The 18,986-nt window shown below is 44.0% G+C and overlaps 1 protein-coding gene across 6 annotated transcripts in view; it reads right to left on the bottom strand.

Annotated features, from left to right (window-relative positions):
* AK9 (adenylate kinase 9) overlaps positions 1 to 18,986 on the bottom strand; it is a 1,611,121-nt gene that overhangs the window by 1,522,074 nt on the left and 70,061 nt on the right. For all 6 annotated transcript variants that reach the window (XM_078648533.1, XM_078648534.1, XM_078648537.1 and 3 more), the window contains exon 5: positions 17,145 to 17,241. In XM_078648533.1, the coding sequence (XP_078504659.1) occupies positions 17,145 to 17,241 (97 nt within the window). The remainder of the gene's footprint in view (positions 1 to 17,144; positions 17,242 to 18,986) is intronic.

Raw genomic sequence — 18,986 nt, 5'->3', positions numbered from 1 at the left:
TCGCGTTAGAAAAATCTAAGCGGGAGAGGACGAGAGCCATGATGACCTGCAGGAGGGCGTCAGGTGTAAAGAGGGATGCCACTTTCCTGATCCTGCGCAGCTGGTAGATATAGGACGAGACCACCGTCCCCACCTGTGGCCCAAGGGATAAACCGGAGTCGATTGTGACCCCTAGGCTCTTCACCGAGGCCACGGGGATGGGAGGGGGACCGAGGTCCGCCGGCCAAAATTGTGGCCCCCAGGAGGTGGCGCACCTACCGGGGAGGAGGAGCTCCGTCTTACCGGGGTTCAATTTTAGCTGGTTGTGGCCCATCCACTGGAGGATGTGGGACATGACTGCCTGAAAATTGGGAATAGCAGAAGGGGAGTTAAGAGAGAAAATGAGTTGCAGGTCGTCCGCGTAATTAAATACGGTGACGTCCCACTGCCTCAAGGAAAGAAGAAGGGGGTGAAGATAAAGATTGAAAAGAAGAGGGGATAGAGAAGAACCCTGGGGGACCCCACAGGGCGAGTGCTCCCTGGGAGCCCTGAAGGTACCCAGGCTGAGGGTCTGAGACCTGCCGGTCAGAAAAGATTTGACCCAGGCCAGCGCCAGGCCCTGGATGCCAGCCTGCTCGACACGGTGGAAAAGGATGTTATGATCCACCGTGTCGAAGGCGGCAGACAGATCTAATAATACCAGGGCCTGGGGGGTACCTTTGTCAGCCCCGTCTCTCAAGGCATCCAGCACCGCCAAGATCACTGTCTCCGTAGAGTGGCCGGGTCTGAAGCCAGCCTGGTTGGCCTCGAGGAAGTTGGAACTCTCGATAAACTGTGAGAGACAGGTAGTGACGTGGGCCTCCAGGATTTTAGAAAAGAAAGGTAAAAGGGAAATAGGACGGTAATTTGCTGGAACGGCGGGATCCGCTCCTGGCTTCTTCAAGAGGGGCACCAGAACGGCTTCCTTGAAGGGCCAGGCACCGTACCAGAAGAGAGAGAAGAATTTAGTAGAGGGAGGATGCAGTTGGGTAAGGAGTGGCAGATGGCCCGGAGTATAGACGGAGGACAGCAATCGTCTGGGGATCCGGACTTGATGCGGGTGGCAAGAGTGGCCAGGGAAGTAGGGTCTAAGAGAGGGAATTGTGTAAATGAAAAAGAGTTGTGAGGGGGGGGGAACAGAACCAGCGCCAAGAGAGGTGACTGAAATGGTGTCCTTAATCAATACAATTTTTTCGACAAAATAGGTGCTGAGAGCATTGCATGCTTCCTGTGTGGCGACCTGAGTAGGGAGCGTCCTGGGGTCGGAGGTAAATTCATTGAGGACTTTAAAGATTTCTTTAGATTGACACGGGGCTGATAAAATTTTTCCTGATGCATACGTTTTTTTTGCCGTGAGAATGGCAAGTTTATACCTATTGCGGGCAGCCACATAGGCATCTCTACTTAGGGGGTGGTAATATCTCCTCCACTTGCGCTCAAGTTGACGGAGTTCCAGGTGGAGGGATTTGAGATGAGGGGTAAACCATTTATGGGAATTGCTATGCCGGGATTGGGGGAACTTGGTTAGGGGGGCAAAGATGTCGCTGGCTGTCGTGAGCCAGTCTGCTACCGACCCGTAAAGCTTATCGGTGCCGGAGTCACTATTGCAACAACACATCATCAGTAGGGTAAAACTAACCTGTCTCAGCCGCACTAGAAACTTTAAGAGTGGATGCAGCTGAGTTGCAAACCTTGCGACCCCAGGAGTCTTGAGATTTGCTGTCCTTGTCTGGTGGGACTGAAGAGGAACCGGCAACTGCATGTGTCTTCCTCGCCGCTGCCACAATTACAGAGTCTGCTGGAGGGTCAGATTTGACAAAAACCGGGTCAGAAGAGGCCGGTTTGTATTTTTTCTGAATGCGGGCTGGCACCGCTCTGATAGCCGCCGGAGTTAGGAAAACCTCTTTGACAGGATCCATAATCCCCGGGACTAAAGGCAGCAGAGGACGGGAGATAGCTTTTTTGTGTAAAGTCTCAAAAATGACTGTCGCTGTAACCTGAGGGACAGACATTTCAATGCTCAGCTTCTGAGCTCCTCTTTGCAGGACATCTAGATAGGTGCCAATGTCATCCACTGGAGAGGATCTGGACGTAGGACTGTCCGTCAACGTAAGGGAGTAGTCCCTCTTGGAAGACCTGGTAGAAGAGGTAGATGAAGTAGACGGAGTTCGTCGACGTCTACGGTGAGCACTGTGCCTCCTCTCCCGCGATCTTTTTGAACGCTCCTCCCGCCTAGGAGAGCGAGATCTGATCCGATCTTCTGAACGAGGTCCTTTTCTGGGAGATCGGGACCTTCTGAGAGATCTGATTGGTGTTCTCACAGGTGATTTGTGCCTGGGAGGACTACGCTTGTCCATCTCCTCTACCAGATCCTGAAGAGGAGACCTGTGCTGTGGGCTGGCATATTCTTGCATACGTTTGGCAGCCCCAGAATCTCTCCAATGGTCCAAAGACCTGTACCATCTAGGTGATAGTCTGATTTGCCCAGCCGAAGGGTCTGGCCGACGCTCAGGAGATTTGCGCACAGGACTTCTGGACTTTGAAGATGCAGTTGAGGAGCCAGAGGACCGTGAAGTGGAATGACGGGAAGCTGACTCCGTTACCATAACCACATCTGAAAACCTCGACGTCGAGCGATCTTCACTCGCCGTCGAGCGCCCTCGGGGAGTCGGCGGGTCAAACAATCTCGACTTTGATTGTCTATTTGAGGATCTATGGTCCCTCGACGTCGAGCAGCGATGACCCGCCGTCGACAGAGTTCTCTGTCTCGACGTCGAAAGGCGATGACCGGCCGTCGACGGAGCCCTCTCGCTCGACGTCGAACGACGATGTCCAGTCGTCGACGGAGGCTTCTCTCTCGACGTCAAACGACGATGTCCAGTCGTCGACGGAGTTCTCTGCCTCGACGTCGAACGGCGATGACCAGCCGTCGACGGAGTCCTCTGCCTCGACGTCGAATGTCTGTGCGACGACGGCGGAGGGGTATTGGGCACCCTCGACGCCGAGCGCTGACGAAACACTGACGGAGACTGCCTCCTCGACGCCGATCGACTTTTTCCTGTCGACGGCGGAGGGGTCTTGGTCCTCGACGCCGAACGTCGTTTTTTAGACGACGGCAGAGGGGTCACACTTCTCGACGCCGGTTGTCGCCTGGATGACGACGGCGGAGGAGTGACCTCCCTCAACGCCGGTCGTCGCCTGATTGACGACGGCGGAGGGGTCTTGGATCTCGACGCCGACCGTCGCCCGGTTGACGGCGGCGGAGTCACCTTCCTCGACGCCGGTCGTCGCACGGTTGACGCCGGCGGAGGGGATTTCAACGACGGAACTGGATCCTTCGACGTCGTCGACGTACCTGGTCTTCTTTTTGACCGAGCCTGCCGTCGACGGTAGTTTAGAAGAGAGATGATCCACCGGCGGTTCTTTTGTCAGCGCCGAGCCCGACGCTGAAGTTAAAGGGTGTGAATACTTTGTAGTGTAGTTCCTATTATCCCAATAGGCTCTGCGCATTGGAATAATACCTTCAATAGTATAGGCCTAGACCAGACGTTAACTAGGTCTTCTATTGTCGATATTAGACTTAAAGTTTTGGGTTTGCCAGCTAGCTCAGAGTTCACTAGAAACTTTCTCGAATAGGCAAGGAGGAGTTGAACCTCCCTGGATAGACAAGAAGGGATTTAGTTTCTGACAACCATAGAACATGACAACTTTGCTCTCCCCTAATCAAGAGTGTATCTCTAGAGTCGTGTGAAAACAAAAGACAACTTATTTTACTCAGTCAGTACGTGCATTCTTAGTCTCACCAGATTGTAGAGAAAAGGAAGAGACGGGGGTGTTCAATAAAAGATGTTATTTATTGATCAGTCTCTTTTCTCATACAAGAGAAATGGATCGATATTATCGCAATACTTATGGTTAAGTAAAGTGCATACAATAAAAGCAGGAGTATAAAATAATACTGTAAAAACATCTATATGGTTTCTAAGCCATAAGGTGGTTTAAAATGGATAAAATAGATACATACACATATACATTTGACTAATCGTACTCAACTGGTGTTTCTAACTACGCCTACCCCGGTGTACCTGACCTAAGCCTAATACGTGGGCGGGAATAGAAAGTAGCAGTTTAAGTTAAGTTTGTTTTGCCAAGTGACTGACTCAAGAATTCTCTGCGAGGGGTTATTCAGTTCTGTACCTTGAATCTAGGATGAATGAGGGATGGTATCTCTCGTCTCTGGTCTCGATATTCCAGGCTGCCTGCGAGGGCTGCTCGGAAGCGCCGGAGCTGGATTTCTCGGCAGGAGAAAGCAGCGTCTCGTTCTCAGCGCGTCAGGAAGGCGGGGCTGCGCCAGCGGGGTCTGCTCTGCTCTGGGCTTCGGCAAGTCTGGCTGCTCCGATCTCGTCACCACCGCGTGTGTTTGCTTAAGGCAATACCGGTAATATTTATACCTGTAAGGTGCCGAGATTGACGTAAGGATGGACATAGATACGTCAATAAGGATGTCATACGACTTGGTCGTTAGCACATTCTTTTGCTGAAGTTCTCGATGAAATCAAAACAATGGCCGCAGGGTTTTTCCCAGGTTGTCATAGGTTTGATTTGTTTTGAGAACTCCGTATGCCTTATCAGGGGCTGGAGGAATATCGCTTGTCTAATTAGATGGCAAGCGTTATGACCTTATCAGATAAAACGTTCCTGTGCCGTAGTGTGGCTTAATCAGATAACGGTTTCTGCATCATGGGATGGCTGCTAGTTAACTTGTTAACCAGAACAGGGTCAGGAATAGGGGGATCGATACAGAACCTATAAGAATACATCACACCCACTCCACGCTAACTATGGCCATGTTTACGAATCCAGGCATAGTAAAACATACTGTAGAGTATCGTGTATACCTTACCACCCCAAAATACATATAATGCATTTCGAATAATGTAATATACGGAAAAAATATTCACATGTACTATATGCACTCAAGCTGTAGAATAATGCTAAAGTAATCAGGCATATGTATACATTATTTCTAAATGGTATATGAGAATTTACACATGAAATGGCTCTTAATACAGAAGAAAAAAAAGGTTCGAGACCATTTCATCACAGAATAAAAATAATTATGAACATACCAGCGGGCAGCTAATGTCTATAAAGTTTCTAAAAATAGAAAATTTTAGTTCTCTAAGAATAGTTTTTACTTTAAGCAGAAGATAAGTGTCCCGAAAAATCGTAAAAAATATTCTGGGGCTGCTGAAAAAAACGCTGTCCGTGAACTGGAGGGAAAATTGTTCATGTAATTTTATCATTAAAGTCGAAGGCCAAATTCAGGGTGTTTGGAACGCCGTGTGCTAGCTTGCTCAAAAGTCTCTATTTCTGCTCTGGTGAGAACATCATATAATTTAGACTGTCGAAAAAGCTGTCAACAGCTTCCTGGGAGAGTTCCACTAACTCGGAAAAAGGTGTAACCATGCATTCGTGCGCATGATTGTCTCCATTGACGTTTTGATTAGTATTGCTGACAGAAGGTCGTACCTGATCGATGCTGCTTTCATCTTGAACTCCACTACCCCTTAATCGTAGTGGTGAAGTTTCCACGAATGCCGTCATCAGGATTGGCAGCCGTTGAGGGCAGCACAAAGCATGAGCCTTTATCGGACCCAACAATGTTTCTGCATCCATAGGCGCATCCGATTGTAGCGTCAGACAGGTGTCCAACACGCATTCTTCTCCGCACAGCAAGCACCTTAATACAGGTAAAACACATCGATGCCACATTGGTCGAAATGAAAGAAACCAAGTCATGTTCAGGTCTCTAAGCCGGGATAGTCCCAGGATTTTTGATATCCGGTCCCGGTATCCAATGGCTCGGATTGTTTCTTCCCTTGTCGCAGGTGTTTTGTCGTTGACATGGTTTGCCATAACGAAATATTAGGACCAAGAATAGGATTCCTGCAATTAGTCCCAAAATGAGGGGAAGTCCGCCAAAAATCGAATGGACGAAGTCTGGAAAAATACCCAGTATGGCTTTGAATGGTGTTAATGCCATTGAAAATACTGTCTTAAATACTTTTGAGACTCCACTGGTATCAGAAATATTTAAGATTTCATTCAGGATTTCCGCGAAATGTATGGGGGAATTAGTTGATAACAATGAGTGAATCTCTGCAGTCGTCCTTGCCACTAGGAGATCATACGTTTCTTTTGATGACGTGAGTCTGGTCGGCGTCTGAAGAAGCACTGTTTTCATTCTGCTTAAAGTATCTATTCGAATAGAAGTCATTTTTAAGTTAGGCCATGCCCTTGCCTCCCTGTCTGGAAAGGAGCTGGGGAACAATGAGTGTCCACAGCACATGACCTTCGCAGTCGTAGTTACGAGATAAGGAGTCCCGGGCATAAGACTACAACATCTGCGATCCACAATTAGAATGTAACTCCCGTTATAGAGTCTTTTAAGGAATGGTTCTATCTCTGTTGCAGGTGCGCCTAGCTGGTGACATGAAAGGTTATTTGAGTTCCCTTCACAGGCTCCATGCAAACTAATTCCATTACACAGAAGTGTACCGCTTAGTGACATCGCACAATTATTGCCACTAAGAAACACTTTCTGTCCTTTATTACTGACACATGCATGTGAATAGGGCAAGTTCCATGTTGTCTTAATGTACCCTTTTCCCAATTTTTCGTACATGCCAGCCTGTATATATTTTTGGCAGTATTGAAACCTGAAGGTTGATATTGGAATATTAATTATCCCATGTATTATCCATTCACTGACAGGTCGTTCTGACATTGTCACTGGTAATCTTTCGAGTTTCTCAATGCTCAGGATTGTATAATCAGCACCCTTTTGTGCCATACTGATTTGTTTATCAGTAAGGTTAAAGATATTGAATAGTGACGTTGTGTTGATTAAACGCCAAGGCACATAGCCTGAACGCAGATTTTGTAACGTCCAGCCAAGCTGTACAATAGAACGCAATTGAGACTGACCGTGTTGTAAAAACAGTAAGTCTTGCGATATTATGTCGATTGCTGAAGACACAATGCTGTCCAAAGAAAAAATTCTGGAGGACAGAGTCATTAACCCATTGTCCACTACAGAAAGTGATTTTTCCAAATTAATATGGTCAATTTCCCGTATACTTTCTGCTGTCTCAATTTGAGTTACCTTCCAGGCCTCGTTGTAAGCTGCATATACAGAGGCTGCTATGAAGCGTTTTTGACGCTGTTTGCGCGGTCCCATAATGAAATCACGCAAGTCAGCACCATCAGTAAGTAAAGTTAGGTGTTGCTTAATTTCTGTCAGTGTGGAAGTTTGTAGCCATTGAAGGCATAATTTGCCCACACTGTAGGTGGTTATTATCCCTGGGTGTTGTCTTTGGGAATATCTAGGGTCTGGCCTGGTCAATTTGAACCCCTGTTTTTTGTTCAGGAATCTGTCTTGACAGTTATTAGTATCTGTGGGCCAGATCAACCACTGTTTCCAATCAGGATGTGTTCTGTTTTGGTTTAATATATAGTTTACGTCTATCTCTTCATCTGTAGAGCTATTGCTGTCCATTGTTGGCTTTGGAATAGACGGTTTATTTAAGTCTTTGATTTTGGCTAAGCCAAGACAGGTGGTTTGTTGAACAGTGTCATTTAAAAATATAATTTGTTCTGGGATCATGCAGGCTCTAAACAATGATTCTATACCTTGTACTTGCCATTCTTTTGTACCCCAAACACTTTTAACTTCAACATTTTTGTCCCAATAATCAAAACCAAAAGTATTCATTTGTTCAAAAAATGAGTCTGAATATATCAATTTCGTGTTTGTTATCATGGTCTTTGTCCCTGTCTTATTTGACAATTTGAAATAAAATGTTTCAGCATTACTTGTGTTAAACCCTGAAAAGTATGAATATTTGTCGTAAAAGCTTCTTGAGCTTCCTTTTGGAGGGGTTGCACAATGTTCCCATTGATTATAATTTAAAACATTTCTAGGTTGTGCAGATTTATGTAGAAAATGGTTACCATAGTGGTTGTAACAGTACATACTATCATAATTAGTCGAACCCTGCAAATAATCATGTTTGGTAAATTTAGCAGACATCACTAAGTCAGACATCATATTATTTATACTTTCAAAGTCCCAATCATCAGCAAATGAGCTTGTTTTTACAAAGTCACTCAACGAGATCTTAATTTGGTGTGGATATTTCAGGATCTCAACCGGACCATGAATTTCGTAGTCAGTATTGTCCCATGCTACCCCACCCGGTATAGGATTGGCTGTGAAGTTGACTGAAGAAAGTTCTCTTTTCTCGACGTGTGAAGATGTGTGTGGCTTGAGGATCAAGTTGTTTTTCTGACTTGCTGTGTCCATTTTAGCATATTTTCCCTCAATGAAGCGTCCCAAAGTTAGTACCATGATGAGCCAAAGTATGAGGATAAATGCACCAAAGCCCACCCAAAATTCAATCCATGGAGAAATCAGATATGTTTCTTTCAGCTGTTTCAAAAGTTCTTTAGCTTTATCTTTAAAGGTTTTTGTTGATGGCTGTGTTTTTGATTCACTTAGGTCTTCAGAGGAATCATCGAAGTTTATGAAGTAGCCGGATGCAGTTCTGTCAATTGTTCCAATTGCTTCAGGATTACTGTTTCTTGCATATTCGTTTGTTACTTCATTGTAGGTTGGTGTGTCTCTACTAAATGTTTTTATTTGGGTTTTCAGAGGTTTAAGTTCCAATGCATTGTTGCATAGTCCTTGTTGTTCTTCTGTAGGCGTTTCGAATGTGATTAGCCTCTTAGTTTGGACCTCTGTATTGGTAGCAAATCTCGGTGTTCTACTACTTATCGGGAGTCCACTTGGCCTACTGTTTGTTATCGGCCACATGATTGTGGTTTTACCAGGTCGATGGATACAACTCGGTTCTCCTTTTTACCAGCAAGCGGCGGTAGTACAACTGATCTTGTCCCGTTAATAGACAAGACCGGAACTGCTTTTCTGTAAAAAGGCCCAAATTCCTTCTTTACTGCGATCTTTTCTCTGACTAGATCCCCGACTTTTGGAATCCAGACAGGTCTTGCTGGGACAGGTGGTGGTTCTTCAGTGGTTGTTGGCTTCTGTTTCAACTTTATGTTGCTCAGGTCTTTTCTTGTTTTGTTTAAGTCCTGCAAAATAGCCAAACGATCTTTGATATCAAAGCTTTTTTCCTTTACCACTGAAGTCTGACTGTCAAGATCTAAGACTAACATCCTAGTTCCAAACAATAATTCGTACGGACTGAATCCCTTCAGAGAATTTCTTGGCAGGTTATTTAGACTACGTTGGACACTTATTAGATGTTTGACCCACCCAGCTCCCGAACCTAATATCCTTTCTGTTATAGATAGCTTTATGCCTTGGTTTTTTCTTTACATCATCCCGTATCCCTCAGGAAGGAAGTGAGAAGAATCCCGCATCGCTATGCTCATTTGGCCGTGCTTCCCCACAAGCTTGAGGGCTAAAGTGAAAACATTGGTCAAACGTAGCATGCTCCTAGCGTATATGCCATTTAGACTCGCAAATCTTTGTATAACAGTCCAGACGTCAGCCGAGTGCTGGGGATCTACATTATAAGTGGAAACTAGCCTGTATATGTTAATCGGACGCTCTGCTTTTTACTGCTGATCCTTTCTGGAGTGAAACGCCACGGTAGTATACCGTTTCTCTCGCCACTGCGATCTCTGTTGCAGTCCGGGCATTTTTTTACAAAAATGTGATGCTGCAGGCTCATGCCTGGCCACCAGTACACTGATTGTAGTTCTTCCAGAGAATCTTTTAGTTTGAGGTGTCTGAGACCCTCGCCCATATGTGCGTCTGCAATTAACAAAGTTCTCCTGTCCATGTTTGGAATTACTCTATCCCCCACTCCAGGGATTCGAGCAAAAGGGACGGAGTTTGCATCGATTATGTATGTATAATTGAGTGGATAGTTGATCGGTAGCGCTGAGCAGTCGCCTTTTGATGACGTTTTTACCGCCAGCACTGTTTCACCGTCAATGTATTTCATTGTACGCTTTTTTCTAGCTACGGAAGCCGATTTAGTTGCTACCGCTGTGGCTGTCTTAGCCAATGAATTCCCTGCAACGTGAACGCCATCACGCTGATGACTCGGTGAGTGTGTCACGTGAGTCTTTGGTAGTTCTTTTTGTAACAGAACTATTTGTTCCCAAAGCATTTTATGCTTGATTGTGCCTCCTTTTGCATCCTTAAAACCATTCTGAAGCCAGATCTGCAAGTATTCGTTGTAAGACTGAACGCAATAATACGAATCGCACACTATGAGTGTGGGGAATTCTCGATCGGTATTTTCAAGCGCCATCTTGAATGCTATCAGTTCAGCTCGCTGAGCTGTACAGTCTCCCAGAGATTGTGTTTTGGTGATAGCTGGTTTAAATTTTCCTTCGTGCCAGCGACCTTTAACAATCGCGCACGCAGCACTGTAAGCTTGTTTACCCCCCACTGCGGGTTGTGCTGATCCGTCTGTATATATTATACAGCCGTAATGATCTAGAGGCAGAATTTCGGTCGGCGGAGGACATTCGAATTCGTATTGGAGAAATTCTTGTGTTTTTAAATTGGGATCAAATTCGTATACCACGTCTGTTGCAGCAAGAGAATTAACCCACTGTATCCACCTTGGATGTAGTGCTTTAGCATTCGGAATGCTTGCCTTTGTTACCGCCTCCACGGCTGGTATCGGTGTCACGATTATTATTCGTTTACCTTGTGCCAGGGCTCGTTCTTTTGCTATAGCTGTCTGTGTTGCAGTAAGAATTTTTTCCGTTGGGCTAAATTTCATTTCAGCTTTGGTGTATAAGTGTGATTTGAATGCAATTGGTACCTTTTCTCCCTCGTTAGAGGTCAGGTATGTGAATCCGCATCTTCCTGGGATGACTCGAATCACAAGATTGCGTGTGTTATCACGTGTTTCTAATTTTGTTTTAATTAACATGTCTGTTTGTAAGGATCTCAAAATTTCTGTGTGTGTTTGAGTCCAACTGGTTCTTTTAAAATCTGGTTTTATTAGATCATAAAGGGGTTTGACCCTTTCTGCGTAATTTGCAATGTATGTTCTTCCGAAATTTAGGAAGCCTAGAATTGACTGTAGGTTTTTTAGTGTTCTAGGTGCTTGGAGTACGGCACATTTCTCTAGGAAATTGTCAGCCAGGCTTTTGCCTTCACTTGATAATTCATATCCTAAGAACAGGACTGTTAGATGGGCAATTCTAGATTTTTTAAAGTTGAATTTGTAACCCTCTGCTGCGAACCCAAGTATTATGGTGTTCACTCTCTTCAAGTGAGTATCCAAGTCATCATCTGTTAGGTATATGTCGTCGACATAAGATAATGCTTCGTCATCATATGTTTGTAGTAACTCTGTTACTCTCGCTGAGAATAATCCTGGGCTGTTCTTGAACCCTTGGGGTAACCGACAGAATTGTTTTTGAGCGCCATTTATTGAGAACGCAGACAAATATCTGCTCTCTGGTGCTATATTTTGACAAAAGAATCCATTAGAGATGTCTAATGTTGTTTTGTATTTTTTGCGCACTATGTTATTCATTAGCGCTGCACTATGCGAGTTTTGCACTGCAAAAGTTTTGCAACATGAGTTAAGGTGTCTGTAATCCAAAACTAGACGATATGAATTGTCTGGTTTGGAGACAGGAAACAAAGGGTTGTTCATTTGTGAGGTGCAAGTTTCAATCACCCCCTGGTATTCTAGTTGATGTAGGATTTCTTTCACCTGTTTTTTAGCTTCTTGCTTAATTGGGTACTGTCTTTGTGCAGTAGGTTGTGATTTTAACTGGATTTTGTGAGGAGGAGAGTCCACATCCCATCCTACGTGATTTTTATATAAAGCAGGAGCTTGAGCTACTGCCCACTTTCTAGCAAGTGTGTATTTTTTATGAATTGGGATATGATTTGAGAAGGCAGGCATAATTATTTCTTCGCCATGAGGGCAGTCCCTGACAAACTCTGGTGGCCAGTATTTTTCAGCTAGAAGGATGTCATAGCCCTTGGAGAGATTATCCCAAAATAGTCCCCTTATTTTTCTAGTCTTATCCCCTTCTATACGTAAAGTTATTTCATATATTTTGTGAGGTTTGCTAACTCTGGTGTCTGCAGTTTCCACTTGAAGGTATTCATTCGTGTCCACTGTCTCCAGATGATTCATAAGGACTTTGCGAGCTATGCTCACTTCTGCTGCGCTGTCTAGCATTGTCTGAGCCCATTCTCCGTTTTTCAGTTGTGTCCTCAGTATTCTCGGCATTGTTAACTATTTTAATACTGGCTACCTTCTTTTTTGGAAATTGTAATTTCTTATTTGGATGAGCAGGTTCCTTGTCTTTGGACTTGACGTGCCCTTCCCTGGGTTCCGATCGTCCTCTTCTTTCCGATTTCTGCGAGGAAGTCTGAAAAGATTGAGTGGGACGTGTATCAAAATCTTGATATCTATCCGGTTTCTTTATATTATCCCTATTTCTAAGGTTGTATTTTTTCACAGAGGGCTCACTTTGGGGAGACCTAGGTCCTTGGTCCGGAGATCTTTCTCTCCGCCGAGGAGACCTTCCTCTGGACTGGAATTTCTTTTCTTTTGGATTGGATTGTTTGTTTCCATCCCAGTTCTTCTTTTGACTGTTTAGATTATTTTTAATAAATATTTTTTCAGGACTTTCAATCAGTTGGGGTTTTACTGGTATTCCACCTAAACTATCTCTACCTAGTTCCTCATAGGATTTTTCTATAATTCTGGCAATTTCAGCTGGTTGGTCTGCTATATCTGTTTCTTTTAACCTTTGGCGGATCGCCACGTTTGCTGCTTCTCCCTTTATATTGGCTAGTAATATAGCCGAGACCTGCTTGAAGTCTTTTAGTAATTTCATACCAAGAGTTAAAGCGGGTTCTGGACCGTATTCGTCTTGAATTTGTTTTAGCACATCTGGTATTACCGAGATGGACGGAACACCATGCGTTTTTGTGTAAATGGAAGCAAAGACTGTACCCCAAGTGTCACAGTCCTCCATGTGTGGTGCGATTCCCATTGGAAGACAGATAGTCAGAATCCTGTGTTTATCCACAGGAGTGGTGTCTGGAAACACCGCCTCTATTTGGGTGATTTTTTGTGCTAACCAGAATGGTATTTGTTCCCTTTTAGCTGGTACTTTACCTAGGCAGGACTGTATGTTCTGTGGTGTAATTTTATTTGTGTTCCCCTGATGAGGGGTCAGCTGTGGATTTTTAATTGCTGGTTGGATTGTTGAAGTCCGCATTACATATTGGACTAATTGTCTATGTACTTTTATTAATTGTTTTAGTTGTATTAGAAGATCTGCTGCAGACATTCTTTCGATGTCTGGATGTGGTGTGTATCCGGCTAGGACCGGCCACGTTGCTCCTGGTCTACCTAATGGACCGAGCCTGGTGATGTGATTGTTGTGTTTTAGGGCGCCATTAAACAAGAGCAGGTGCTCTTGAAATTTAAGTGGTACTTCCACCTCCTCGAAAGGAGTGTATTCTTCAGGAGGTTCCTCTGTTTTGTAATGGTGGAAGTGCTTTGTTACAGCGTTTGCTGCTGGAAAGTTTATCCATGAATAGAATACCTCTGTCTGCCGATATTCGTGTGCCTCTATTACGAATATGACTGTGCCACCTCTAGGTGTCAGTCCATTTTCTATAAGTTTTAAAGTTATAGATTTTCTTATGTTGACCGGGATGAGTATTAAATCCGGGTCTGCTTCTTGCATAGTATTATCAGCTGCTACGAGTTCAGCTGCTACTCTAGCTATCTCTCTTTCTTCTTCAGTGTCTGACATTCTACTGTCAGGAAGGTTATTTTGTTTGTTTGCAGATCAGGTTTCTTTGGAAACAAAGATTAGATGCACAATATTTTGGAACAGTGTATCCTTCAACGTTGACTAAACCAAGAACCATACATAGGAGTTTCTTCCTGCGAGGTTTGGCGGATATGACCTTTCACCCACTCCAGACGTCTTTGGAGTATTACGGGTAAAAAGGGGTCTGAGTGAAAAAGCACGACTGAGTTACTCTAATGTCTTGCGTTAGTTTTATCGCCTTTCCATACGTTGGGCGCCATGTAGTGTAGTTCCTATTATCCCAATAGGCTCTGCGCATTGGAATAATACCTTCAATAGTATAGGCCTAGACCAGACGTTAACTAGGTCTTCTATTGTCGATATTAGACTTAAAGTTTTGGGTTTGCCAGCTAGCTCAGAGTTCACTAGAAACTTTCTCGAATAGGCAAGGAGGAGTTGAACCTCCCTGGATAGACAAGAAGGGATTTAGTTTCTGACAACCATAGAACATGACAACTTTGCTCTCCCCTAATCAAGAGTGTATCTCTAGAGTCGTGTGAAAACAAAAGACAACTTATTTTACTCAGTCAGTACGTGCATTCTTAGTCTCACCAGATTGTAGAGAAAAGGAAGAGACGGGCATGTTCAATAAAAGATGTTATTTATTGATCAGTCTCTTTTCTCATACAAGAGAAATGGATCGATATTATCGCAATACTTATGGTTAAGTAAAGTGCATACAATAAAAGCAGGAGTATAAAATAATACTGTAAAAACATCTATATGGTTTCTAAGCCATAAGGTGGTTTAAAATGGATAAAATAGATACATACACATATACATTTGACTAATCGTACTCAACTGGTGTTTCTAACTACGCCTACCCCGGTGTACCTGACCTAAGCCTAATACGTGGGCGGGAATAGAAAGTAGCAGTTTAAGTTAAGTTTGTTTTGCCAAGTGACTGACTCAAGAATTCTCTGCGAGGGGTTATTCAGTTCTGTACCTTGAATCTAGGATGAATGAGGGATGGTATCTCTCGTCTCTGGTCTCGATAATCCAGGCTGCCTGCGAGGGCTGCTCGGAAGCGCCGGAGCTGGATTTCTCGGCAGGAGAAAGCAGCGTCTCGTTCTCAGCACGTCAGGAAGGCGGGGCTGCGCCAGCGGGGTCTGCTCTGGGCTTCGGCAAGTCTGGCTGCTCCGATCTCGTCACCACCGCGTGTGTTTGCTTAAGGCAATACCGGTAATATTTATACCTGTAAGGTGCCGAGATTGACGTAAGGATGGACATAGATACGTCAATAAGGATGTCATACGACTTGGTCGTTAGCACATTCTTTTGCTGAAGTTCTCGATGAAATCAAAACAATGGCCGCAGGGTTTTTCCCAGGTTGTCATAGGTTTGATTTGTTTTGAGAACTCCGTATGCCTTATCAGGGGCTGGAGGAATATCGCTTGTCTAATTAGATGGCAAGCGTTATGACCTTATCAGATAACACATTCCTGTGCCGTAGTGTGGCTTAATCAGATAACGGTTTCTGCATCATGGGATGGCTGCTAGTTAACTTATTAACCAGAACAGGGTCAGGAATAGGGGGATCGATACAGAACCTATAAGAATACATCACAACTTCTTTTTTGAAGATGTATGAGCCTTCTTGGAGCCCTTCTTCACCGGAGATCTTCCTCTTGATGACCTGTGAGCCAGGCCATAAATGCGAATGTCCTTGAGAGTTCTTCCTGACAGGTGCTCACAATGAGGACAGGTGCCTGGATCATGATCTTCAGGCAGACACAGGATACAGACGTCATGGTTGTCTGATTTTGCCTTCTTGTTGCCACAAGAAGGACATTTGTCAAAGAGTGAAGGCATTCTCAAAAGAAAATGTTCACTAAACTGACTGAAAAAGACAGTATCTTACTTGACTAGATGTTAAATGTCAAAGTAAGAGCAAAAGTTGTTAAAAGTGAAGTATTTTTCTGTCAAAAAACAGAAAATTAGTGGAGCTGTGTAACCAGGGTCCTTCTCTGAAGGAACCGGAAAGAACAACTGACCTAACTGTCACCCCTGAGGCATGATGGGATACTGGGGGTCATGGGTGCCTTAACGACACGGTGTCAGTTTATTGCTATGCAGTTACAGGTTAGCTTTTCAGTCTTTTTAGACTGTGTGTTTGCAATGCAGCCTGGGAGCTTTCTATGCTTCCAGTGAGTTATGAGAATTTCTACTGCTTTCTGAGCATTAAAACAGTTTCTAAAACACACTTTGTGTTGTTTTCTCATGTTTCTAATGCTTATTACTCATGTAAGGTGGAAATTCTTTACAGCATATTTCAGCTCTGTTTTTATTTTGGCTGCTATTGCATGTTTTTATCTATATATGTATATATATATATATATATATATGTGTATATATATATGTGGGGCACATATAATATAGTGTTTCCGGGGTCCCGCACATGGGCGGGAATATTCTAATGCTTATGACTATTGATGAGGATCCCCTGGAAGAGAACCATGATAAACATTGAGTTGAGCAGTTGCCCAAGCTTACAACTGCAAGCAATGGAGACAGCAGCTCTGACAAGTGTAGTGAGGGAATGTATGACATTACAAAGCATACATTTACAATGCATGCCTTTACAACGCAGTTATTACATCGCAACATCCTTTACAACGCATTCTTTTATATAGCATGCCATTACATTGCATTTTCAGAAACTACCTTTACAACGCATTACATTGCTTTATACCTTTACAATGCATACCATTACAATGTATACCGTTACATTGCATTTAAGGTAAGTGTTGAATAGTATTGGGGTAATAATTACTATTCTAACTCCAGTGATTGCAATAGTAGGGTAAGTGGCGGATAGTGTAAGGGTATTATGCGTTGTAATGGTATGCGTTGTAATGACTTGCGATGTAATACCTGCATTGTAGTGACATGCATTGTAATGACATGCGCTGTAATGACATGCAATGTAATGGCTGCTTTGTAATGGCATGCGATGTAAAGGATGTTGCGATGTAATGACTGCTATGTAAAGGTAGTGCGATGTAATGACTGCGTTGTAAATGTTGTTTCCCATAGTGAGGCAGTGATGCGGCTCATTTATGAATTAAAGAGTAAAGCCAACAATAGGTTCTAGGTGCTGCATCTGCCACATTCATGCACTGGTTAGACCTTCCCTGGAAAGGATCTTGCTAACTCAAATATACGAGATCACCTTCCACATACTGCCTCCATGATCTGAGCGATTTAGAAGAACATACCAAGGTGAGCGACTGCTGCTGTATGAATCTTGTCCACAATCAATTTTACGACCAGCTCTTCTGGAACACTTAACCCTTGGTAAAGTAGCTCCTGGATCTAAATAAAAGACCAGTGATAATATTAATAATATTATTAATATTAATAATCTGTAATCACAAACCAGTTTATTGCACAAGGTTAATTTCTTAGCTCCACGTTTTTTCTCAAGAAATGCTTTAATCGAGAACTTTTCGCCAAATTATGACTTATTTATTTAACATTATCTGGACAATATATCCACAGGCAACCTAGCCACAAAAAGTCAGTGGGTGCTGTATACTGTAGCAGGAAAACAAGTCCCCATATGCAGGATTGCCATGGGTAATTGTTTATTGTCTTGGCTAAATGCCATGTAATATTTAATACAAACATTTAACAATAAAATCAACACATGAATAAATAAATAATGCTAGGAGCTTTGACATCTTTAAAACCTTTAAGAAATGTGAAAATATTTTAAAGTTTATGACAACTACATGGGCCCATGCCTTGTAGCACACAATACTGACTAAATGTATGCTGACACTGGAAGAAAAATAGAAGCCATAGCGGTCGGATGGCATAACAGCCAGCGCATCTTTGGAACTTGCAAGCCTATGCACCTTATCAGGAGGTGGATATATTCATTGGGCAAAACTGCTGTTTCTGTGTAAAATAACATCAAATGACTGTTTATAGCCCTCCTGTGCTATGGTCGCATAAACTAGTGTTGTTCTTACTGAGATACTGTTATGCAAGTACCAGTAGGACACCAAGTCTGAATATCAAGTATCAAGAGTGCTGAGTCCCAGGTGATATTACATAAAGGTATCAAAACCATTGAATGACTTGCCAGTATATAGATGGGCAGCAGGGCTGGATTGGCCGGCCCGGGCATCAGGCATTCTCCCGGGATGTTGGAAGGGTGGGAGCCGGTTTTGCAGCAGTGGGGGACGTTTTTTGTTACTGGGGGACGGTTTTGCAGCTCGGCTGCATTATCAGCCCCCAGTAACAACAAGTTTATTTGTTAAAGTTGTATTCTGCATTTGTGGCTCTCTGTGGGTTGACGGCCCTCTCTTACATCCAAGCACTAATAAATACGTAATCTCATTACAGAGAGTCCAACCAGGAACGCCACAGTGCAAATATAACTGTATGGGTGTAGCTGTAATCTTTGGCTAGGAGAGCAGTCAATAGGAGAGGTAGTAACACGGCCAGTGTCCGTGCTTGGGATCAGCAGTGCATGGCCAAAACACGAAACAACAGGGGATCGCGAGCAAAAGAACCCACATACTTTTTGTGGCGGTGAAGTAGGGGAAAGCATGGGTTGGTGACAATAACGAAATAAACCATATGGCACAATCAATTAAGTGTCAGCGGCGCAAGAGAAATGGGCAGCGATGACTGGAATATGGGGCAGGAGTGAAAGTGTAATAATGTGAGCAGATAAAGGCGGTCACCGTGCGCAGTGACAGTCTACGGCCGGGGTGACAGAATACAGTGGCCGAGCTGTCATCGCCGGTGGGTCTGTGTGCAACAGTTGGCAGAACTGTGAGTAGGTAAGAGGAAGTACATGCCAGTGCCCTGCCAGACAGGAGGCGCTGTAACATCTAGGATAGGTGCCACTACTCCTACACAACAAGCCACCTCCGCCCTCCTTGTCAAGCAGGAGATTCCCGCATATAAGCCTTACCTGCTGTCTTGCCAAAGAAGAGCTCCAACATAACCTCCTATAGTACCGAGACGGCCTTGGTCGAAATCTCAGAAGCTATTCGGGAGTGCCTTGACGGAGGTGGCAGAGCGGCTCTGATTTTATTGGACCT

This window comes from Lissotriton helveticus, chromosome 6 (genome assembly GCF_964261635.1).
Source record: "Lissotriton helveticus chromosome 6, aLisHel1.1, whole genome shotgun sequence".
NCBI classification, from domain to species: domain Eukaryota; kingdom Metazoa; phylum Chordata; class Amphibia; order Caudata; family Salamandridae; genus Lissotriton; species Lissotriton helveticus.
Note: the sequence above shows the minus strand (reverse complement) of the source record. Positions and strands in the feature narration are given on the sequence as shown.